The following is a 26,588-nucleotide window of genomic DNA, read 5'->3' on the forward strand; positions in this document are numbered from 1 at the left end:
GAACTCCACCTCAATCTGAAAATGGTCACCCCAGTAGCTGTGAAATCAGATCAAGTTTTATGTTGTGGATGTCATGCTCTAGCTTATTGGCTTTAGTAAAATTTTAACTTGTTCATGAAACTGTTTTGAATGCTTCTCCTGGAGGAATCTCCAGGAAGGAGAAACAATGTATAAGCCTGTATTATAGAAAAGAGTTTAAACTAAATGATAGGAGTTAATGACAATGTAACTCAAAGACAGTACTACAATTGGGGGAAATGAACTGTCAGGTGTGTCTAGTAGACTAGTATTTAGAGATTATATATATATATATATATATATGCACACCATTCATTACCATTGGGGAAATTAATGTATACATATAAGAACAAATATAATAAACCTTAAATAAGTAAGAATTGTGATGACGAAAAATAGTTCATATTGTTGTAGTGCCCCGTCACTATCTTGTGATATTGTGAAGTCCGATGACTAGAGATCAAAGGACTTCCTGAACTGCTCTCTATTGTATGGAGTAGTGTAGGTGGTCTCCGATTGACTGGGATGTTTGCGCACAATAGGTGTTACATCAACAGGAATACATTTAATAAGGGAAGTCATATGATGGCCCTGTCGCATTTGGGTGTTTAATTTCCAGGTCCTTGTTTCTGGTAGTGTGTGATTGCTAGAACAATCCCGCTGAGCCATTATATTTTAGATTCGCCTACAGGACCAGTCGATAGTTTTTACACTTTCTCAAGCGTGTCCAAACCTTTCACTGATTGTTTTTCTGCACGTTGAAACAAAATGTCTGCTGCGATCTCAGTAGTTGAAAGTCGGAGCTTATATGAGGACCCATGAAGGCAGCATGTGTGCGTCGCCGTTTCTATGGTTACAGAGCAGGAGCTCACAGACAGAGGAAAAACAGGTGAGTGTCTCACCGACTTCTCTCAGCCTTACTATAAGTATGAACGACGAATTTACATGGCTGAGCCCTATTTTCTATTGTTACCTTAAATACAAGACATACAGTAGATATTGTATGTGGTTGGGTTTATTTTGTACGTTTACTTCTTGGCAGGCGTCGTTTGGCTAAAATATAGCTGCAAAGCTAGCTGCCAGCTTTTAAAGTAACATTACTGGTAGTTAAGCTATAGAAAATATACTAGACGAGGGGAAATCAGTTTCCTTTAAACGTCTTTTAGCTGTTAGAGCTTGTGAAAGCAGGTGTAATATATAACATGAATGATGGCTGCAGTCCATTGAGGTGTGTCAGTCAGATCCTGGGCTACATGCTGCCTCACTGGTCTGACCGAGACACTTCACCTACATGAACCTGAGTCATCATTGTGCACAAGTCCACATGTCAGCTGTGATAAAGGGTCTCTTCATGCCCCCACTCATTCACCGTTTTAATCTTTGTTAACTTTTAATCGGTCACACAAGCATTTAGATCATCCAAACATTTTCTCTGTGGTTTTCCAGCCTCTGATTAGACTCATTTGTTAGAATGCTGACTAGAGAGCAGGGTAAGCGGTGACTATAGAACCAATTACTCTGGAACAGCTGCAGAAATGAAGCTGGTTAAACAAGCAATCTGAACATCATACAAAGTATAGTGTACAACCCACTGCTTTTTGACTTTAAAAAACCCAAAAACTTATCAGAAGCACCTTTTGAGGGTCTAGGACCTACCGGATATCAAAGCATGTATAGTAGCAGATTTGATGCTCTGTGTCTTTTTCTACTCATCACCCAGACAAATATATGTGGTTCAAAGCATACAAAATACATAAATCTTACATTTTATTTGCTATTACATCCTGCTGTCTCTTGTAACATAAACCTTTCTGTTTGTAAGTTACCACCCTGCTGCAACCCTCTCCTCCTAACATTCAACACCTGCATAGATGGTCAGGTCTTTGTGAAGCATGGATAAAAGACTCAAACATACAACAATGTATCGAATGCTGAAGATTGAGAAAGAGAAGCCTCCTGAGAATCAGAGACGAGCAGCTCCGAACCCCCGGTGGGATTCTGTGGAGTTGGACACAGAGAGCTTGGCCCAGGAGAGAGCCTACCAACAGCAGCTACAAATGCGTATTGGCCACCATGATCCAAACAAATACATACTCCCACAAAAGGAAAATACTAACATGTTACAGCAGGGAGATGGGGAGGATGACGATGTAAGTGATGATGAAAGTAAGGATCGTTTGGTTTATGATAGCCTGGAAGTAGCAGCACATTCCCGTATCAAGAAGAATCCCACTTTTTTACAGACTGAATACCTGGATACACAAAGAGATGAAAGAGAGGAGATAAGGTAAGTCACACTATTTAAATTTTATAGCATTTTATGGTTAAAATGGAATAATGCTGTAAAACTGTATAGTGTAAATGATTGCATATACTGTACACACACAGCTTCACTTAGTTGTGGTCAGAGATTTCTTCTGTTGCACACTAAACTACACCTAATCGTGATTTCAGGCAGTAATGAACACACACTGATTACGCTTGTATATAATGTTGCAATGTTAAAACTTCATTATTGAAGGGGTGCAGTTAAATGCACATTGTAAAGTTGCAAGACAGTTAAAATAGTGCCAATAGGAATGAAGTTACCTCCATACACTTCTACTTCTACTTCTACTACACAGCTCAAAGCCACAGTTGGCATTCTAATAGACAGCGTTTCAGTTTGAGTCGTTTCTTAAATCTTTAAAATCAGCTCACAGATATATTCTTTTAGTTTTGAAAAGTTTAGAAGAAGTTTCTTTTTTTCACTAAAACAGCTGGACACTGTGGTCTCAGCAGCAGAATTGTTGCCCCAGCAGGTATTTAAGGCAGCAGGATGGTTTATGTGGGACTGACTCAAAATAAACTACAGTTCCTATGCATGTTCACTGTCATGAAGGAACATGTGATCCAGTACAATAGTGTGGTTCAATAATGTTTTGTAAAAAGCTATATCAGGTACTTGGTATAGGATCATCTGGTTTTGGTTACTGTTTGGCTGTTTACAGGATTTATATTTGTTGTTTATGAGAAAAGTAGAAAAGAGTATTGCTACAATTATACCTTAAATTACTCTACAGTTAATTTGACTGACAGACCTTTCTGATTGAAGACATAGTATTATATATGCTAGCTCACTGTCACACTATCAAGGCTTCTTATTAGTAACATCTGTGCTTTTCCTCTAGTGACAGTATAAAATGTCTGCTTAGGACTATTCTTATGTAGTTATTCAGTCTGGCCAGGAGATGGCAGTCATTGATGATTGTTAATGACTGTTAAAACATAACCTGTAGACTTTATATTATGGTGTAAATAGTATTAAAAACAACTATTTGTTACATTTTTATATAAAATAATATTTGATATTAGGTGTTTATTTAGGTTTATAATGGTATAAACATTGTTGTGAAAAAATCTGACTACTCAGTTGGTTATGTAGCCTTGTGTATCACAATAATTCTATGAATGTGCCACTATATAAACTACTGAGATGTGTACCTGACCTTGTTCAATTTACCTATTGAACTGAACTGTCACTTTAACAGTCTGTGACAAATTAATGAAAATTAAGCAGATAATGGTACTGCTTAGATGGAATACAACAGGGAGAACGGCAGCAACAATTAAACCTTTTACTTTTAAACAGCACATTGATGATAAAAGATAAATAGCCTTCATTCATCACTCAACAATGAAACAGTGTCAGTCATGTAATGAGATGCATGAATCGATGGTACATTGTAGTGAGAACAGCCTAATTCAGGTGCTTCCAGAATAACAGCTTTCATTTGAGGGAAAGGAGATTTTTGTTTTGTTAGGGTGGATCACAATAAGTGGTCACTCGTGGTCCATTAACAAGGATCATTGTTGCTGTAAAGGAGATCTCTCTTTCTCTCCTTTGAGCGAGCGGAGGTAGGCGTCTACGGTGAGGACAACACGCCACATCTGTGTCTGCACTCTTGTAGACTCGTACTGTTGTTTTCCTTCACACACTGCCGGATAGTAATTTCCCTCCAAAATAGAAAAGGGGCATTGTTCATTTTCCTGTCATTAACCTGCGGAGATTGATGCCTGCCAAGTGTGGGTCCGCTTCCAAAGTACATTGTTTCAGAGGAAAATGACCATGACATATTCTCACAAAAGGCTCCATTTCATAGAGGCGAGGCAGTGGACACAGTCCCATTCCCATCATGTTCTCATAGTCCTCTCCACTGCCTCCTCAAAGTGGGTAAAGCCTTTTCACACAATGCCTTTGCATAGTTTACAAACCCAATGGGCATTCCTCATTCAAGCAAAAGATTCCTATTTAAGCAACTCCATTCATCCCTCGGCACTATTTTTTGCACCCATCTCGCTCCAAATATTGCCAAAGGATATTTGAGTAGATTCCGTATGTCTGTTTTTTGTTTGTTTGTTTTCTTTATTTTCCCAGTTAGTGTTTGTCACAGTATTTCACTGGCTTTTGTATTTTGGTGTCTGTAATCCTGGCAGGAAAATAATAGGCTGTGGTGCTTTGCCAGTGTTGGAGGCATCACGCCCAGCTGCATGTTGTCTATAATGCATTCTCTAACTTGTTTGAGTCTGAGTCATTAGAGAGACATCCCTTACCCTTTTGGCCTCATTGAAGTGAAGGGCCCTACACCTAGGCAACCCCCCCCCCCCCCTTTACTCCCACCCCCCCTCGACGCACAACATCACGGCAAGAGAATTAGGCTCCCCTCGTCCTCCCAGTAAGCACAACAAAGAGGCTCTCTGCTATTTATTTTAATGAGATCTTTTCATCACCATCAGAAAGAGCATTTTAGCCTGCAATTTTCAAGCCATTTCATAAGCTGAAAATTGCCGTTTGTGAACCATTCCCCCGCTAGTAGCTCTCAAATACACTCTCATTAGTGAGCCTGGAGGTGAAAATATGAAAATTATCTGTAAATACAGGCTCATAATCCCCCTCATCTATTTCAATTTCAGGAGTCTCTGATAAGGCCTTGCTGTCTTTGTTTGAGGACATCATCATTCTAATAATGGTGTAATGCCTCTTGTTCCTTTGACCTCTCAGTACAGGCCTGTGTGGGATTCAGGCGTCTGTCAAACGTTGGATATGGAAATATCATAGATAACCTTGCCTACCAACAATTAAATCTAATTTGAATAATAGTATAATTAAAATGTACTATGTTTCTTATTTGAACAATAAAGCTATAATTTATTGTTGCTGTTGTCTGTCTTTAACCACACAGCCAGCTGCTTTCTGATGATGGCTATTCAGACCTGCGCTACGACCCCAACTGGAGGACCAACCTGATAGGAGCTGACTGCTTCAACGACAGTCCGCAGAGCTCCTTTGATGAGTATTACCAAATCCCTAAAGAGAAATCAAGCCGGTTAGGTGGAGACAGACAGGAAGTGGTCATAAAAAGAGGATACAGATACATCTGCAACACGAGTCCAGCTGTTGTGGCGACCCCTCATATGACTGGTAATGAGTGTGACCAGCCGTACCGCCTACACCCACAAGATGGTCAGAATAGCTTCATACAATCTCCCCACCGTCACAAGCACGCTGTACAGCTGAGATCACCAGAAGTTGACCTTTCAAGGCCGACCAACATTTCTACAAAAAATGACAGAGGGGGATTTGAAGGGAAGCATCAGAACAGTTGTGACAAAGCTGGAGTAGATATTAGCAGATCTCCTGAGCTGACAGAGAACTCAGAGGATATAAATGCTGTGTACATCCAAGAATTTCAAAGCGACTACCACCATGAACTGAGACGCACACAAGGAGAATCCATTCAAACACAGCAAACGAGCTCATCCACACTGAAGAGTTCAAAGGTTTTATCAAATAAAAAACAAGAAAGACTGAACGAAGACATAGTGGAACGCAACAAAATCACCCTGGGGCGCCACGCATCCAAATATGGCTCCTATGCGAGGGTGCACGCAGTTAAGCAGGAGATGCCTCAGAATTTGAATAAGGTATGTACAGCAGCATGTAGCATCTGCTTATGATGAATATCACTGAATGAGTTTGAAATTTGAAACTGTAACTGTCTGTTCTCTCTTTAAACAAAAACAGGCTGCAGTTACAAAAACTGACACCAGGAGCTGCACTAGCACTGATAATGACTCATGGGCCTCCCAGCTATTGTTACACACTTTCTTGGATTTACATGGCAAGATCCACTAAAATGTCAGATTAGGTTATGTAGATTTTTTTAGAATTCCAATCTAAACTGTGTCACTGTTTATTATGGATTGTTTGGTAACACCCTGTGACCTTACTTACATTGTTTGGTGATGGACAGATTTATTACTGACTATTACTATTTCCACTGACCTCTATGAATGATCTTCTCTTATTTTATAGTTAAAGCAATTTTTCTTTTAAATGAACAAAGTACTGTAGATTCTGGTTGTAGGTATAACTGAGAGGTTTTACTCTATGCCCAAACAGCAACTGACACCTTTGTGGTGTTACGTATTTATCTAAATCTAGCTTTTGTAGTATTAGTATGTGACAATAGTGATAGCAGTGCTGTGGTATGTTTTGCAATGACTCAAGTAAACCTTGGAGATTTATATATTCACTAACAGTGTTAGGGTGTCAGTTCTAGGGCTTTTTAGTGCACATGCACAACATGTGATACTCATGTTTGTTTATATTTTAGATATCTGTATTTGTTGTGCACCCAGTTGACAGGAAAAGTAGCCAAGTGTCAGTATATTTACTTTTGAAGGCTCAGTCTAATCTTGGAGACTCTATTAATGTGCAGTAGCTTGAATGCAGCTTTTCTCATGAGGCCAAGATTATTTGCCTTTTTTCTCCACCAGCATCAGCCAAGCTTATGCTCATTTACTGGTATTATTTGTATCTATATGCTTTTTATTGTCATCTTGCTCAAAAACCAAGAGAATATCCTATGATGCTTGCTCTGACCCAGTCTGGGAAATTAATTTGGCAAGAGGAGCATGGCTGTTTTCATCTGCCTTCTCCTCCAACATATGAAAAGAGCCATGTCTGGCTATGCAGTGCTTATTATGACTTGATGTGTACAACAAGAACATCAGAGACGCATGGTTACCAATAGGCTCTTAGATATCCCTGCACCTGGCACAGTGGCATAATTGGTCGGGATGGCCCGCATTCTCCATTTGTCGGGCCACAAGACTGTTCGCTGGCTATAATACCCCCAACCTTGTTCACCCATCTGAGCCCCAGCCCTCTACAATGTCTCATATCATCACCATTTACATAGTCAAGAGCCGTTAGCTTTGTGCAATGGTAAACAGAGCCAGAGCCTTTCCCTCTCCTGACCCTTGTGTTTTGTCATTTTCCCTCTGAATTCGCTTATTAGTTTTCCATTGGCCCGTCTCCCCAAAGACGTGTCTTACTTAATGGGGGACATAGGGCATAAAAGAAGGAGGGACAATTTGCATGCAGTCGATTTCCTGTCTCATCATAGGATTAATGGAAACATTATAACATATCAACAAAGCCATTCAGAGACAAGCGTAAACCATATTTTAGAAATAGGCTCAGTGAATTGTTAACTGCAGTTCATTGCAGCAGTTCAATTTAATCTTTATTTATATTGCGCCAAATCACAACAAAAGTTATTTCAAGGCTCTTTTCATATAGAGCAGGTCAGTTGTGATCAACATGCTTACACACTAGATTAACATATGAATTTTGTATGAACCTGAAGAGTTCATTCCTGATTTATTGACATGTGAACATGAGCAGCTTTCTCAGAAACTAAAGATCCAGAACTGTTTAGAAGAAATCTGTACAGGATCTAATGTTTGACTTGCATCATTGAATAATTATCAAGTTAAGTGACTTAACTTATCGAGTTAAGTGACTTAAGTAATTATTAATTAATTAAATGCACCAACATTGTACTGTGTGTACAGAGTCATATTAACTGCTTATGTCTCCTGCTCAGATTGGACTTTTGTTCTTTGGTCTATTGTTTTGGAACAGAGTTGGCTATTTTCACAAAAACTTAATGAAATATTGAACATCAAAGAAATAACATGAGATTTTTGTTTAATCTTCTATCTTCATTTTAGATTTTACGAAATGTAATATTGAAGGTTACAGAGAAAGACATCTTTAAAAGCCTAAAGCAAGTTTTCATAATTAGAATGATCGCGCATCTTTTATCAATCAGCTCGCTCTGCTGCTTCTTACCCTTCCTGATCCTCACTCCTTGCAGAAGATAGCAACACTCCATGTACAAATCGCATCAGTTTCACCAATCAATATGAATCCAGAAAGACCAGTTGTTACAGGGCTCGTTTTAAAAGACCCCATTTGGTCTTTTGAAGAGAGCGGCCATCTAAGGGCAACTTGTTATAATTAGACGTGTTATTAAATGTACACAATATCCTAATGCAGCAAATGTTTAGCCCGGCCAAGTGGCAGAGTGGCGGTAGCAATGATTGGCTTCATCGGGGCTCGGGCCTCCTTTGATAAAGACAGAAGTAGCAGATCAATCTTCTGCTATTGCACTCAGCCCTCAGAGTCCCTTCTCCTCTTGCAGGCCCTCACTTCAAAGCCAGGGGAACATAATGTACAATCTTTTAATAGCTTTAGACCAAAGCTCTGGGGAGCTCTCTGCCACTGTATACCCTGCCTCAGTCTAAACACCTAATCAAGATTACCTGGGCCAGCCACAATAGCAGCTAAATGCAATTCAAGATCCACAGCCTCCTTTGAAGTCTTCATTGCGAAAAGCAGATGTTTCCCGGGTACAGGAGGTAATACAGCAAGCTGCAATTGCTAGACTTTGTTGTGACATCGTCTTGCAGAGAAGCAATTACGGTACCTCCCAATTTAGTAGAAAAGATATTACACAGCTTACCATGCTCAAAATGCAATACAGGCTTGATCATTTGCTCCAACTGATTGGGATTTTTATAATGGGTGACAAAAGGCTACGGCAGGGGGAATGGGTAAAGGTGAGGTGTGTGTGTGTGTGTGTGTGTGAGTCTGTACACTGCCAGCAATACAGTAGTCATACACACCTGCTCCTGATCTTCAAACAACTGCTCCGGCAGCGCTGTGCTCGTTGCTCATCGGTAACAGCACCTAAATGTCTAAAAGTCTCTGTCGCTTAAAAAAAGATTCCCATAATGGGTTTGTGAGTTTATGTAGGAGCTGGTTCAGTTAATTATCAAGATCAAAATGGCTTGAACTTAACAAAGAAAGAGCATTAGGTCTGTGACAATGTTCTCTCAGCCATAACAACAGCGTCTCAGCCTATTAGATGCAATCACAAACACACTTATTGATGGATATGTTACATCTGGATCCACTCATTCCTTGTGACCTTCACCTATTCAAGCCCGCAGAATTAGTGGCATTCAGTGAACAAGTCTTCAGCCCGTCAATATCATCGATCCACTCAGATGGTCCTCTGATGCTGCGGGGAGTCCTGAAGTTAACCAAATGATTTTCATTACAGCATTAACAGAACATAGTTCCATGCCACCAACGGGTGCATTAGGAACAAGTGAAACAGTAAATTGATGTAATACGACATGGTTGAAGAAGACAGACATTGATAGTAATGGATGCAGTATTGATACACCAGAGTAGGTGTAGGTGTGTGTGGGTTTCAGTGAGCTTTAGTAAAGATGTAAAGACAGGAAAACTTTAAATGTTTCAACATTCCTCTGTATAAGCATGTCTCTTTGTCTTGTACTGTCTAAAGGTGCATGAAACTCGTAAGGAGGCGACCACTGCAGAGAGTCAAGAGGACAGTTCAGACCCAGAGCAGAGGTGGCTCAAGAAAACACGGCAGTTGAGGGTAGGAACACAGGGGTGTTCTTTTCACTTGGTTGACACTGACAGCACAAACAATAGATGGTGAAAATCTATTAAAATTTAGTTTGTTTTGCAGTACTATATGTGTGGAAGCTCACTGCACAGTAGGGACACGGTCACCCTGACTTTTAATAGTCTGTTGGGAATGTAGACACAAGCGCTGATGGCGTTGTTGCAGCAGCACTTTGCCAGAGAGCGAGTGTTGGAGTGAAAAAGGACAGGATTGGACAAGCATTATTATTTTGAGCACTTGAGCGACCACCTTAACGCTGCCAAGCAGAGGAGTATGAATGTTTTCCCACTGGAATGAGCAAAGCTGGGGTTTTCTAAACCAGCAACATTAGATGCATAACACACACACTCATAGACCCCCTGCTTAATAATTCATTCAAATCATACAAAGATGAGCACCAGTCCTTCTTACACTTGGGAAAGAATTGTGCCTTTTACTCAGAGCTCATGTTTGTCTGTCGATGTTTTTTTAGAACAAATGGGTAGATTTAGAGGTGATCATTTGCCATCAGATATAGGTTAGCTTATCTCACAGAAATGCAGAGGACGTAAACATATATACCAATGAAAAAATAGTTGTTGAAGAAGTATTCAGATCTTAAACTTAAGTAAAGGTATGAATACATCAATGTAAAAATACTCAATTACAAGTGAATGAAAAATGACAAACATGAAAATTCCTACTTACTGTAGATAAAATTAGTATTATCATCTTGATGTAGTTAAAGTATTACAGTAAAAGTACTCATACGTATTATGAGTGATGTAGTAAAAGTAGTGGTTTGTTAAAGTACATTATTTCCCTCTGAAATGTGGTGGAGTGGAAGTATATAGGTAGTAGTAACTTTATTGTCATTATATTGAGGGTTAGACTATATAATGAAATTTAGATAGCACTCACTGAACCACAAGAACATTAAAGGCAATTAAAATTAATTTAAGCCATAAAAAACATTGATAATATATAAAGGCAATAAAGTGCAATATGCAATTTAAAAAGGTGCAAACACAGCAAACAGCAACAATGCTTGTTATAACAGTAGGCCATATGTAAACAATTGAAAGAATTTAAGGCCCATGGTCATATTATTACACAAGAAGAGTTTTGATTTGTAGTTTTCCAGTGAGGATGAAAATATCCAAGTAAAGTACAAGTATCTGAAAATGATATTTAAGTTGAGTACTTGAGTTAATGTACTTAATTACTTTCCACCACTGGAAAAAAAATAGACCCACATTTAAAGGTTGTTTGCTGGCATTAAAACACTGTATTTCAGTATGATGAGATGTATGATTGGGCCTGGTGTCTTTTTATGTATGAATGTTTTGTGGAAAAAGATTTTATATTCTCATATGAATTAACACTGATATATATTTCCTATGAATCAATCCATCAGTGCTGTTTTATTGCTCTGACATTCTTCATCAATGACAAAACGTTATCCTCAAACTGTTAATCCGACTGTCACCCCAGGTCACCAAGATCAGCAAAGGGAAGAAAGCCCAGCGGAAGGAAACCTCCAGCCCCTCACGGCAGCAGCAACCCCCTGCCCCGGGGGTCGAAGCTGAGTGGGGAGACTGTCTGAGCTCCCCATTAGCAAGTCCAGCCGCTGTAACACAGCCAAAACCTCAGAAGACGACCTCATCACAGCCTTTGCCTCCAACCATTCAGTTCAACATCAACCTGAACACTGTTCCCTTCCTCCAGCAGAACAGTGATGATGCCATCATGAATTTAGCATCTCTTCATGAATCTCAATTTCAGTATGCCATGTCCCCTTTATATCAACAAAGAAAGCCTGGAAAATCCACCTACATGTGCCCAGAAGGACTACATACAGAATTTCACCACAGACACCAGGAGAATAGACCTGAACAATGGCAAAGGTGAACCATTCATCCAGTTTTTTTAATGACCAAAGAGAAGAAATATATTACATATGAAGGATCTCATTACAAACATGTAATCACTGTATCAGCTAATAGCAAAAAAAGCAAATAGAGCTAGAAAAATGAACAACAAAATAATGGACACACCACAGCAATCGAACACAGCAGTGAAATAATATGCCTGCATGTTTGTGGTCAGTGTACCATGATAGCAGTCAAATATGCTGAAAAATGATACACAATCTAAAAAATAAATGAACATATAGTCTAAAGTAATGTGTAAAATAATATCTATATATATATATATTTTTTTTTTTTCTTTCTTTTGTAATCTATTATCATGATCCCTCTCACTATTAATCCACCAATAATTATGTGTTTCAGCACAACTGCATTAAAGTGGCCATTATACTGTGAAGAGGAGGACCAGAAGTGGAGCCCAGATAAGCCATTTCGACAAAACCTCTCCAGGACTCCCACCAGCACCTGGTCACAGGGCTCAGGCTCTTACACAGTGCTGCCCCCTATAGGAAAGCAAGTGATGGTTAAAGAGCCTGAGCTGTGCCCTCCTCAGAGTGTGAACACAACCTATCCTATCTATACACACAGCTCTGGTGGCTACCTGGTGCAGATGGAGAAACAGAAGCAGCTGAGGGAGAGAGTCACATACAAGGTTGGCGAGCTTTCATCAGTGTAGTATTGTATTTCTGAAATAGTCTATAGGTAGGTAAGTAGGAAACTTCATTGATCCCCCTAGGGGGAAATTCAAAATTGACACAACAGTATTCTTAAGTGATAAAAAAATAGAAATTAAATAAAATAGTCATCTAATCTGGGATACATAGATAAAAAAACAACCTCCACTTGGTACTTGTTTGGAATGATAGACACTGTGATCACACCTGGTGTTATTGATGCATTAGATGAGCTTACAATTAGTGTACATGTGATACATTGTCTACAGAGTGGCTGGCATTGATCTTAATGAAAAGACGTGGTCCCAAATCACCATTAAAACATGGTGTTTAAAAAAACTGTATTTACTCTAATAGTTGCTGAGCTCTCTGATAATGGCCGGGGGTGTGGTCATATGAACAAATAAAGGCTGGCCCCAAAAACAGGCCAGGGAAAAAACAAAGGTGGATAAACTCCATGTGCCTGTTGAGCATTAATAGTAGTCACCTGTATGTAATTCCAGTCCTAACTGACTGTCACAGAGAGGGGATTGGGACAGAGGAGACACAGTACTGTTTAAATACACGGGTTAATAGCTCATATTTTAATAATAATGACAGCAACAACACTGCAGGAGCATTGGTAACCAGGGTAACCCGAGTAACTTGGCTAAACTGGTGAGCATACTTTCATGAGCATGCTGCCTGCATGCTACAGCTGAGTGGTACACTGTCAAAATGTTCTGGCCTGCTTCCAATAAAGGCCTGGTACCTTTGTAGTTCAGGTAAATGAAGGCCCCAGCCACTATTTGATGAAACACAGTACTCCCACCATGAACAAGTATTGTCATTATGCATCCCCTCCTGGTAGTTGTAGTCCTAAATAGTGACAGATATTTTGATGTCATATCACAGTGCTCAATAATTGAGCATTGCGTCTAGATGCTAACTATGTATGCATACAAGTTTAAACGGGGTTCAAGGGTCACACAATTCACTCAACACATACTAAGGGATCATGTTCAAGTTAGAAAAATAAGATCACATTATGCAGTTTCACCTAACAAAAGTGACACATGAATTCTTAAATTGAGTGGCATTCCCCTTTAATCCCCACATACACAAGAGGTTACACAAATAAATGCCCCTTTGAAGTCCTAAATAATCCCCTCAGCTGTCTCCATGCAGGGCTGCTTAATCCAGCAGGAGTGTTCTGGTGACTAAGGGCACAAAACATCAGGTTAATTGTGTAGCTCTGCTAAGATACACTTAATTGCTATAAGATGATGACTATATAAACCACAGAGCTGCAGGCTCTGAAAAGCCATTTGAAGATGTGTTAGAGGATAAGGTGATTAGATGGGAGAGAGTCTGTGAAGCGCAGGGCCACTAAAGATGCATTTGCATTTAATGATTTGGCTGCTGTTGTTTTTTTTTCTTCTCCCCTCTCTGCTTTGGTTTGTCAGGCTGAGCTGTGCAGGTGGGTCCTGAGTAGAAAGTGACTCAGCCAACAAGTTAAAACAGAGTACAAACAAACTTAAAAATCGAGATGTTTTTAACACAGCTCTGTCTAATTCATTTATTCTGAAATGAGTACTTACCGTAGTTATACCTGCTCATATTTTAGTAAGTATAGTATGCAACATGTAACATATGGCCTGGATATATGTGCCATAATACAGGAAAATGGTGTAACCTCTGTGTACTGAGACTCTTGAGATCATATCTATTGTTACATTCATGTGAAAATTAAAAACATTGATTTAATTGGTAACTGTACAAAATACAGTACACTTTTAATATCAGCTAACAACTAACAATTAAGTGACGAGGACCCAAAAAGGCTAGAAAGTATGATTAAGTGCTTAGAGTTATATTCTTACTGGAGCCTTCACATAGTCCTCCTGTGGTGCCCACCACTCGTCACCCTTTGACCTCATGTCTCTCCCACCATGTTAGCCATCATGTCTGACGAGATTACAGGCTCAATTTGTAAAGCAGTCTGGCTGCAGTGCCTGGGCATAAAAGCAGATGAGTGTGTCTTCGGGGTAGGGGAGAGAGGGCTTGAGAAGAAAAGTACCCTGTTGTGTTCATGCGTGATGGCTAAAGCAAACTAAAATCCTCCTTCCAAAAAGCAGCCAGTACAATCTGGAATGATTAGCTCCCTTTTGTCTAAGGCATCTTGTCTGTGGATTGCATGCACCCATGTACACACACACACACACACACACACACACACACACACACACACACACACACACACACACACACAATCACACACAATCATCATCATTGTCATCACCAGTACCTGCAAAGGAACAGGTACAATCTCTTTCTGTGTTTGCCCATATCACTCGTGTCTCAACTTTAGCTCACTATCAACATCCCTGAGAAGAGCACTATTTATGTTACACACTGTATGGTGTCAGCTTACATACTGTTTCTACAGTTACTGTCGTGTTCCTGAATCATACGGGAAAAATCCATAAGTGCTCACAAACCAACATAAAGTAGTATTAAGCTTCTGGTTCATTCGGAATACATTGGGTAGTTAGTATGCTGGTTGGATGATTGACAGTCACTATGGCTTAGCAGACAACAAGAGCATCACATAGAGACACAGATTGACTAGAATATATACATAATGTTTGACAGACACACATCAACAAAAACGAGGATGATGTGTATTATCACTTCAGTCATGTTTAGTCTCTCTGGGCACTGTGGAGCTTTGAGAAAAAAAACTAACATACTCACAGTGAAAATACTAGCAGGCTATTTAGCAGGTTTACCGCATTCACCGTCCTAGTTTAGCACTTACATACTGTTCATATTCTAACTCATAATTAGTCTCTACACCAATTCACATTCATAAATTCACCATCGGTCATTCACAGATGTTTGATTAATCCTTAATGAAGCTGTAAGAGAGCAAGCAGATTGTATTCTATTTATGGAAAAAAAGACATTCACCATCACTATTTTATGATCCAGGAGGACATTTTATACAATATGAACATGTTTGAATGGTGATTTTTGATTTCTTTTAATAAACACAGGTCTTGCATTTACAAAAATATATATCACAAATATGCACAAAAATAAAATAATGAATTTTATTTCCATTTTTGTACATTCAAGGTCACATCAGTAAAAGTCCACCTACAAGAAATGTGTAACTTTTTTTTTTTTTTTTTACAGCTCTCAAATGTTAGAATGGGTCAAATTTGACCCTTAACAGTGTGTAAGGGTTAGCCTATTAACAATAAGATTAACTAATTAGCACCAAATACAAAGAACAGCTGATCGTTTAATAAAGTGGTCAATACCCAAAGTGTGACCTTAAATAGGAAGGTAAGTGATCACAAAGTTATTACAGTTCATCCTGAAGGGAACATGAGTGCCTGCAGCAAACTTCACGGCAATCCATCTGATAGCTGTTGAATATGTGAGGGGATCAGCGAAATCATTAGGATTCATCCTCTGGGAACCATGAATGTCTGCATCAAATTGAATTGGAAATCCATCAAATAGGTGATGAGACGTTTCACTAAAAATGTCACCCTCATGATGTCAGGGCATCATCAGAGTCAGTAGACTTCATCATCTAGGGACATGTCAAAGTCATGGCGATATAGCCAATAGTTGAGATATGTCCGTTTGGACCAAAACGGTGGACCGACCAACACTGCTACATTGCCAGCATGGCAAAAAACATGAAAACAGTCACAGGTTGTGTCTTTGTGTGTCACTGAGCATGAAGAAGAATCAGGTTTTATCATGTCAAGAACGCCCCAAATAGATTCACATGAGGTCACTGTGCCCAATGTGATCTGCTTATTTTGTCCCAAGGAATGCCACCTGAGACTTTTTTTTGTTGGATGTCATGTATAACATATCAGTAAATCTGTGTTAAAGTTAAAAGTGTTGAGGCGTTTGTGCTACTCTCTCTGCAGAGTCCACAAAATGTTAGATTTATGGGAGTTTTTGTATGGTAAAGACGGTGCAGACAGTGTCAGGCTCCGTCTCGCTGTGTCTTCTGTCAGGCATTTGTCTGTGTTTAGGCAATTTAATGAGAGACAAAATGGATCAAAATTGCAGTTTCCAATTTATTGTTTTGCCATGGTGCTATCAACATCCATCACAACAAATTGAGTTCAGTTCAACAGAAGTGCATTTCAAATTAACTAATCAAAAATGTCACTTGATGTTTGATTGCACAGATAGGGTCCAGCTATTGTCAACTTTCAAAACATCAATCTCTCTCTCTCTCTCTCTCTCTCTCTCTCTCTCTCTCTCTCTCTCTCTCTCTCTCTCTCTCTCTCTCTCTCTCTCTCTCTCTCTCTCTCTCTCTCTCTCTCTCTCTCAGGCATATAGTCTGAAAGACTACAAGCAGTTGAAGCCAGTAGTGACTTTGCAAGGCCTGGGTCCTGACTACACAGCCACTGAAAAAACAGTAAGTGTCAACCCTCAACTGCATATCTACACCAATTTATTTATCCACAGACTATATACAGATGAATTCAGTTGTTGTTGAATAATGCACCTGCAGGCCAGTCCTTTTTATTCCAACTTTATGGGCGACCGTGTATTTAATACCTTATTTTCCCCGTCTTTGTTTTGGCCTCTGTACCGTAGTTCCACAATAGATTAACAAATGAATTGTATTGGTGAATACAACTTGGTTATACTGCTCATGGAGCATGATACCGTTTTCTTTAGTATAATTACTGATAACTCAGACATGTTTTCCCTGAAATTGCATTCTCGTCGTTCAACTCGCACTAAGATCCTAAGCAATTCAGGGGTTTCCCATAAACATTAAGTGACTCTCTTCTTATTCCTATCATGTGTAGAAAGGTGTAGATCAAATTTCCCCTTTAGAAAATGTTTCTCTCGACAAACATTAAATTAGAACGAAATAGAAAGCTAAAACAATCTGACGTATTGATAAAGAGAGAGAGAGAAAGAGAGAGCCAGAGAGAGAACGAGAGAAATGGAACAAAGTGGAGTCACTCTCTGTTCCCTCTGAGCAGAGAGAAGCTAATGAGACTCACATCTGAGCCTGCAGCTTCCATTCTACATGCATTTATCTTATAAAGAATGACAGAGCTTTTCACCAATATGAGGTAGAAATCAATCTGTTAATTACAGTATGTAACATCCAGATTCTTCTGCTCTCAATATCTGAGAGCCTCTCTGGCCTTTAATATTATTTTTCCAGCCAAAAGAGAAAAGATGATTAGGAACACAGTATAAAAGCTGCCCTACATACCAGGATGTTGTATTAATCTGTTGATGGGTAATATCAGTTGTAAGGAACAACTCATATGAGAAAAAAAAGCCATTATTATGGGTTTTGGCAACATTATTAGCTGTCTTTCAGTCGGTCTCCTGTGCCTAAATCCTGATGTCCACTAGTGTCATGGTGTGACCCTCTTGTAATTGTCCCAGTTCAAAGGCTCCCATGCTGTTCCACAGATAATATTACATTTACAAAGCAAATGAGAGTACCTCTAAGAAGTTAAGTGCTCTTTGTACTTTGATATATCTTTTGTTAATCCCTTCGTTGTAAAAAGTGAGCATGTTTGGCCAATTTAGCCTAGATTGAGCCCTGTGCATCTCTAGGGCCAAGCCTATTAGTGAATGATATGTGTAAATGTTGATAGGCCCAGTGAATGGCTCAGTGTTTTTGGTTTTGTTGGGGCTGCGTGGAGAGGCTCTGCCGAGGGGACACACAAAGACAAGAGCCTTAAGGGAGAAATGGCTCAGTTAATTAAAGCCCCTTTCATAATCTGCTTCTGTTTCTCTCTCCCTCTACTTCTCTTCTCCCTTTCTCCCTCTCTTTCTCTCCCTCTCTCTCACTCTTTCACCATCATCATGCTGAGAAAATGAAACAACAGAAGCTGTATTCAAATGTGATCCGCGAGCAGAACAAAAAGATAAGTAGGATTCCCTTTCTACTGGCCAAGGACCCGGAAGGCAATGGCAAGAAAGTTCCCAGGATGAAGGTGTGTGTGTGTGTGTGTGTGTGTACACAAGTGTGAACCCAAACACATGTCTCTTTCAGAACAGCCATGTGTGATTGTGGTTGTTTGACAGACACAAGTTGTGAGCAAATACTGACAAAGAATGAGTATGAGATTAAGGAGAAAGTCACTGCATGGTTCCAGCCTGGTACCTGTGACACACACACTGCCTTTACCAGAGCAGAACACAGTTGATCCTGAGTAACTGCTCTCACACTGCTGTTAAGAAAACCATGATAGAAAATTGGGGTAAAAAATGTGCAATAATGACAAAAACAAAAATATTAGTGCCATTTATGCTCTAACTGTATGTGTATTTTATAATAAACTAGCATTATGAATGAATTTGAGCAACATGAAGCATTACAACAGTTAAAAATATGTCATCAAGTGTGAATTTGTATTCATACAGTCACTGTTTATTCATAAGATTGCCTCATAATTTGATTGAATTGAATAGCAATGCACTTAACAGTCACTGTCAGGAATACAGTGTAATCATTTCACCACCATTAATATAAAACATAATGCTCATCATCAATACCCACATCATCTTGGTCAGCTGTGGTCAACTAACCTTCCACCTGTTACTTGTTAGAAGTCCTATTTTATATTCATGTCAGGGTCATGTGGAAGTGATGTCATCTTTCCAGACAGTTGATTGGTTAGGAGGTCGACTGTTTGCTCATTTTGATTCAATGGACTTAACTTCAGCAGCTTTAGTGCAGGTTTAGCCAGGCGCTGTAGGTTACCATGGTGACCCACCTTAATACAAAATCTATGAATCCTGTTCACTCGCTAGTCTACTAATCTCACTTTATGAAACAGAACCAATGTTTTTAAATGTATCACAAAATGAAAGTTATGCTGTCAGAAATGTATTTGAATATTTTTTGAATGCAGATTGTATACAGTAATTAGTGAGTACATCAACATACATCGATCTCTCTCTTTCTCCTTCTATAGGCCTTGGAGTATGCTAAGACCATATCCAGACCCCCTGTACAGTCTCAACCCAAGCTGAGACAGAAACACCAGTCTGAGGGCTTCACTGAGCACACTCCTCACATGGAGGGCCTGGACGTGTCCCAGCTTGCCACGCTGGAGCTCCTTAGAAAAAGGCACGAAGAAGAAAAGCAGGCTGTTGCGCTCTTCAGAAAAGTGCATGCTGTATGAGGCAAGGTGCACTTCACATAAGAAATCCATGGACCCCATGATATCCCAGGTATCAACTCTCCAAAATGTGAGACACAACATGCTGCCTCATTAAATTTGCCATGCTTAGGGTCACATCAAAAACTCCTTCTGGCATATGAGAAGATTGGCATCTTCAAACAGTGTCTGCTTTGCTTTTCGTGTGTCATCAGATATGATTTCACAAGAGATGAATTTGATTGGTACACTGATGCTCACTGCTGAACTTAAGAACCTGCAAACTTCCTGTTCATGGCAGATGGTGGAAAGAGACAAAAACAAAAAACAAAAGGTGTATTCTACAACAGGAAGTTATAACATTGTTTAAAGGAAATGTAGTTTTAGCTTTAAAGAACACCAGCAGTAGCTCAGCAGTAACAGCTGAGTTGAGATAGCAACTACTAATCACTATGGATCAATGCCACTTATTACAAGATATAAATGTAATTATTATTATTTCTTTTTTTGTCACTGGGTTTTTGTACCAGTGTTGTTATTGTGTCATGCCTTTGTAGAGATATTAGCTTGTGAGCACCTCAAATCAAAGAAAACAGTTTGATTTCCTTTTGTGTGCTGCTTACTGTATTTTCAGTGCCTAAGCATGATTATAGCAGGTAGCAGGCCATATCTGATGTCGCACTTTAACAAAACTCGGATTAGCCATTGGAAATTGATTATCACAAAATATTCTGTTTTTTGCCCATATCCTGAAAAAGACAATATTCCTACTAAGCTATTTACATGGCTAATGAAATAGAGTATTCCATTAATATTCACATTTACATGCAGAGCGTTTTCAGGGTTACCCTCTGCTCCAGTGGAAACAGGAATCACAAGGTCTCCACAGGCAGTGAAGTATACCAGCGAGGTGAAAAACATTAGTGAGTGATATGGATATGACTGATAATATAAATGTATAGTTACAGGCACATCCAGTACCAAGGTAGTCCCATGGTGTTTACTACACTGTTGTCTGCATGCCAGCATAATAACCAATCCCTTGTGTCCCCATCGTAGAGAAAGAGCGCTCTGTTTTCCCAGCCAACCCTGAACAGTTCTTCACTCTCCTCTCATTCCTCTCCTCTGTTTGCTTTCTTGTTGTCATTTTGCCTGCGTAGGGGTAAACAGGCAAGAGGCCGTGTGTCACAAACATATTCCAAATGTACTGTTTACATGTCCAAAGAATGCTCACAAAACCTGAATGTTAACGTCATATCCCACAAGTCTCAATCAGAAAATTCTACATTCAGAATAAAGCCGCATTCAGAACATCCAAAGACAGATGCTGGCAACATTACAAACATCAAATTGCATCTGGTTTCCTGGAATGGGCCAGTTTTGTTTTTTGTTTTTTTTCTAATCCATGTGTACCCTCTGTGATGTCACCTGTAGGTTTACATTGGTCTTTTTGAAGCTTAGGTTTGAGAAAACATCTGTTTGTGCGATGCCTGAGTGGAACTGAGCCTAAAAAGACAAGGTCTGCTACATCAGATTTTCGGAGGCATCATTTATTGGCTGTTCAAGGAAGTGCAGCTTTTTTTTTTTCCTTCCTTTATTTTTTTAAATGTATTTTTATTTTTTGGTTTAGTGAAGAAAATCCTCCTCACACACAGGATGACACTTTGAAGCTCACCTGATCTGATCCCAATCCTACTTTTTGATAGCCATGTTCTAAATAGTTACTCCTCCCTAACACGAAACACTCTCAAGCAGCTCATTTTACTAATTGAACCCTCAGATCATTATCAAAGCACTATTTACCTCTGTGCAATATTTTAATTAGATTATAGTCTCTATTTAACCCATCATGGACTCTTTGAAGCTCTGTGTTTTTAGTGTTAAGTCCTCAGATGCGCGGTTGGAAACAAATGACGGAGGCCTTTTTAATTTAATGAGAAACGCTGCCTATCCAGACTGAGTCTCTTTGCATCTTTTTTTGGTCCCACCTACTCGTTTTTTGCCATTGAAATCCAGTTAATTGAAGGAGTCTTTCACCGCTATACATGAAGGGGGCCAAATTAGCATCCCTTTCTGCCCATTGGGAAGCTAAGGCAGACGTGGATGCTTTGATGTGAGAAGCACGCTTTCAGTAGGCGGCAGGCTTCCTGCAAATGAGCTGATGGCCCTGCTATTAAGCCCAAATGCAGATGCGTCCATGTGTTGCAAAACGCTTAATCTTTTAATTGATCACCTTCTGCATGGCCTATTCTCCACATAGTTTTTTCCCCTCCTGCCTGTTAATCAGAATCACATTTTGAAGATGACATGAATTGCTGTTTAAAAGGCACAGCGAACCCAGTGCGAAGGACAAGAGAGGATGCTTGTTATTTTGCAAATACACCAAAAAAAAAGTGTTATCCAACTGATAATTAGACAACAAATGATTAATGAACCTATCTCCCTATGTTATTTCTGTTTTAGAACATACATAACTTCCACAGTCTTATGAATCCACAGTCTTTGCTTTGTCTGCAGACCATTGGACACAGTGGATTTTATGTCCGTCAGCATCTGGACATTTGGAAAGATTATTTGAATGAGATCCTGTATGCTTTCCACACCATATCGACACAAGTATCACTGCTGCAGTAAATTCCACTTCCTAATGATAAACTTCCCAAATGACACAAACACACAGGAGAAGATGATTGGCTTAAATTCATTAAAGTGTTCATTTAGGATAAAATGCCAAAAATATACTGTAAAAATGATGTGAAATTTTTATCTGAAATTGATTTTTTTCCCCTGTTTGCTTTCCCACAAACACTGCTCAAAAAGCTGTCTCTTAACAGTAGCAAAATCAATGTGTAATAATAAATATGTGTTTATTCCTGCAACATCATATTTGGACTACTGCTGATTTTGTTTAAAATATTTCCATGGTGATATTCTGCCCTGAGCACAGATCCACAGATCCTTTTTTTGTTGGCACAGAGGAGGCTAAAATACATTTTATTTCATTTCTTGGCATATTAGATTCTCATGCTTTTTTTATGAAAATAATATTTATAGGTCGAATAGACTTCATTCACTGACTCAAAACAAATGACAAAAATAGAATCAGTTATGTCAGCAGGTGCCTGCAGTACCAAAATAGTTGACAAACTTTGAGTGAAAATTCAGAGAAGATGCTGTAAAAATGTAATTATCTGCAGACAATTAACGGTCAGAAACAAATTACTACCATTCATTTGTTTATAGCCGTTTGATTGTGTAACATTCCACATTTCTTTTTATGGTCAGAACAAACTGTAGATATTTCCATCTGACTGCTGTCATGAGCAGTAAACCCATCAAGCCTTTACCACTGTGAAGATGCTCCATTAGTGCCTGCATGAGCCGTAAATAGGATTCATTGCGCCACAAGAAGAATATATTCACCCTTTTTCTCTCTTCTTGCTCAGCATAGATTTAATATCCGCAGATATTTTCTTTTTTCTAACGGATCATGTCATTTTAGAAATGAACATAGAACACTGAAAACTTTTGGAGGATGTTTAATACTAAGCCTGTGTAGAAAACACAAAACATTCCGACATGAATAAGCGTTTTCAGGGTGAGGAGCTGCTGACTATCAGTCGTTTCTTGCCAGTCTTCTTCTCAGTCTCTTGCGTTAGTGTTTGTTGGCTTAAAGCTCAGCAGGCTGCAGGCCACCACGCAGGAAACCCAGTAAAGAACACGCTGCCCCCCCATTCACTACTGAGCTCCATGCTGAGGAGACAGGCTCCTAATGCAAGCGCTCACAACAGCACAGGAGAGAGCCGTTTGAACTCACTTCAACACCTGACCCCATGCGCATGTGCAGCTTAAATCATAATCCTCCATTAATGTCAATTAACGTTCTTATTTTATTCTGTAAATCATTGCCGCCCAGCTGGAAACGTAAACGAACAAAATCAAACCGACTTTCCGGTAAGAATAAAAATAGAAAAAGGTGAAACAAAACAAACGGAGCCGAGTTCCGATTCATTATTTATATACTATATATATGTATATATATATTCACAGAAAAAAACAAATGCCAGTCACTGAAAAACAGTGAAATAGACCAAAAAATGATTTATAAAACGTCCAACAACATGAACAAACTGCAGATAAAATATCAAAAGTAGGCAAATTGAAATTTAAAAAAAGAGTAGCTTGGAAAATGTTTTCATTGGGATAAAAGTGCAAAAGGATGGGGTAGCATGCGTCTATGTTACATATTTATCATCATCTGTACTGTACACAAAGGAAACAACACAAGTGGAACATTTAAAAAAAATAATGTCTTGACTATTTAAAACAATAAGAATAATAATAGTAATATTGAGATAATAATGATAATAATAACAATAAAAATAATGATGATGATAGCGTTTCGTCAGACATGGAAATGTTCATAAATGATATGGGGCAATTATAAAAAACCAACAGGCCCACTTTGCATGTTCGAATAAATATCAGCATCGTATTGTATTATTTAAAACAGTAACTTATATATTTGTAATGGAAGGAGAAAAATTGTTATCTACAGTACATTTACAGTGCTTGTAAAACAGCTCTGCAGCCTACTATAGTAGATGATCCGGAGAGCAAATATCATCCTCGATGTCCACGTCGTCATCGTTTTCCTCCAGCAGGTATGAGTCTGGCTGCAGTCCGTGTTTCAGCTCCTCTGCGCTCTTGTCGTTTAGTTCACTCTCGCTGGAGTTATCCGCGGACCTCTCCGTCTCTCCGGGTGTCTTCCTGTCATCCTGCGCTTTCCTCAGCTGCTTCTTGTGTTTCATCCGCCGGTTCTGAAACCACGTTTTTACCTGCAAGGTGGTGCACGGGCGAGGTAAGAAACATGTGGATTACAAGGAGGCCTGTAATTTAATTGTGGCCATTTAAATATCATTTTTGATGCAGTAAGACAGCTTATATATATATTACATTTTGTACTCTAGAAGAATTTGTATAGGTTGATATTCGAAATATTCCTTGCATGTTTTTTTTGTTTTTTTTAAATTAAAGAAGAGGATCAAACTTTTTTGAATTGAGCACATACATTCTTCAGTTGTGAATTAGTTACATTACACATAGACTGTGCTCTTATACTGCGCGTTCATTCTTCATCTTTTTGTTTATGGATTTATGTTCCGACTGTTTGTTTACTCACTGGTTTCTTTACTGTAAATGATCAGTAAATACACAACTTCCAGAAACACACACTCCCCTCAGCACACTGCCTGGCATTCCTAAATGTCATGCTCCAACTGTAGTGCGTGTGTGCGTGTGTGTGTGTGTGTGTGTGTGTGTGTGTGTGTACCTGTGTCTCGGACAGGCTGAGCGCCGTGGCCAGCTCCACTCTCTCCGGTGTGGAAAGGTACCGCTGGATTTCAAACCTCTTCTCCAGGCCTGATAGCTGAGAATCAGAGAAAACCGTCCTGGCCTTCCTGCGTCTGCAGTGCTTCCCTGGTAACTCTGCGTGGTGCTGGAACAAGGCCGGCATCTGCATCCCTACAGGTGAGAGGAAACTGTCAGCTTTCTCCACATATCAGTTCAACTCATGATTTTTGTTTTGATAACATGATGCTTATAAAAAATGACTCATTTTTACAAGATAGTAAAATTTTAAAAAAGGTCTATATATTTTTAAAGGTGGACAATAAATACCGTGATAAATAATAAACATTGTAATGAAGTGAAAGATAAATACATAAAGTTTTAAAAATAAATAAAAAATAGGCCCGGCTGAATATAGTTATGAGATGCTCAACAAATGTTCATTTACGCATTTTGTATGTAATATTAATTTCAACCACTGTAAAATATTTTATATATATTTCCAAACTCGTGAGTATTAAACTTCATATAAAGTAATATTGACAATGGTCCTATAGTTTAAACAGATGAAGCATTTATTTTTATAATAAAGTGTTTACAGCTTCTGAGTTACTGCCTGAGTGTCTGAAGGCTCAGATCCAGTATTTCCAGTCTTTTATCAGCTCTGCTACAAGTTGCCTTATCATTGAAGGCCTCACAGTTGTGCTTACCAGATGTGAAGAAGTACTGGTGATGCTCTGGCTTGTGGAGAGGATGGTGCGGATGTGGTGCCAGTATTGGCGTTGGCATCAGTGGGTATCCATACTCCAGGATGGGCATCCGGGAGGCCAGCGAGGTGCAGAACGGCGAGGGGATGACCTCTCTCAGCGGCTTAGGTTTGTGCAATAAGATGTCCTCAATAAAAAACGACGTGGACCTCTGCGTGGGAGCCGCAGACGCGTAGTTGTTCATATTGATGTTTTTAGTTAGTTTGGGTGTTATTCTCCTGTCTTAAACCTGCACCAGCATCTGCTCCTTTTCTACAAGTCTCCCAGGCTTAAATGCAGCCCCTGTGTGTGTTCTGTGAATGGCACAACGCCCAGCATCACATTCATGTCAGTAGGAGGGCAGATTCCCAACAACTATTTATTCGGACGGAGTAGCGGATTGGGGGAAATTGATTTGCGCATCAGCCAATTAGATCGCGGGATGGGCGGAGGGAGTTGGAGACGTGAGGGGCCGGTTCTTTATTCTGATTGGCTGAGACGCGTTCGAAGCTGCTGAAAAAAGCAAAGAGATTCCAGATAAGCAGCGCACCTGTGACCGCATCACCGTTCATTTGAATAGCAACTGAAAACCCAACCGAGCATCACCACTCTTAACGGTGCTTATGTGGTCGCCTAGCAACCACGCCGTTTTAGCCGGATTCTCGAGCAGTAGCCTGCATGGCCTCGTGAAGAACTGTTTTTTATTATTAAGTCTAAATGGGACTTTGTAAAAATAAAGTTTTAAACCAAATGTTAAATGTAATGAATTAGGATGACAAAGGATGGACTCTATGGATCACAGTTAGTGCTCATCAGCATCAGGTGCTGCAGCGGGGCGCTCGCCATGGTGCTGAAATATTCCCGTTCAGTCTCTGTGATACTTTTTCTGTTTACATAA

At 39.4% G+C, this 26,588-nt stretch overlaps 2 protein-coding genes across 2 annotated transcripts; one reads left to right on the forward strand and one right to left on the reverse strand.

Moving 5' to 3' along the window:
* Positions 1–1,937: 1,937 nt before the first annotated feature.
* On the forward strand, positions 1,938–19,619 carry jhy (junctional cadherin complex regulator). Its single transcript, XM_062433570.1, has 8 exons — positions 1,938–2,305; positions 5,241–5,982; positions 9,726–9,821; positions 11,325–11,614; positions 12,125–12,413; positions 16,784–16,876; positions 18,303–18,425; positions 19,410–19,619. The coding sequence occupies exons 1-8, from the start codon at positions 1,938–1,940 to the stop codon at positions 19,617–19,619; spliced, it is 2,211 nt and encodes a 736-aa protein (XP_062289554.1).
* Positions 19,620–24,190: 4,571 nt separating this feature from the next.
* On the reverse strand, positions 24,191–25,895 carry bsx (brain-specific homeobox). Its single transcript, XM_062433773.1, has 3 exons — positions 25,655–25,895; positions 24,928–25,118; positions 24,191–24,433 (listed from the first exon to the last, which is right to left on the reverse strand). Exons 1-3 carry the CDS (start codon positions 25,893–25,895, stop codon positions 24,191–24,193), a joined length of 675 nt encoding a protein of 224 aa, XP_062289757.1.
* Positions 25,896–26,588: the final 693 nt, after the last annotated feature.

This window comes from Scomber scombrus, chromosome 14 (assembly GCF_963691925.1).
Source record: "Scomber scombrus chromosome 14, fScoSco1.1, whole genome shotgun sequence".
NCBI classification, from domain to species: Eukaryota; Metazoa; Chordata; class Actinopteri; order Scombriformes; family Scombridae; genus Scomber; species Scomber scombrus.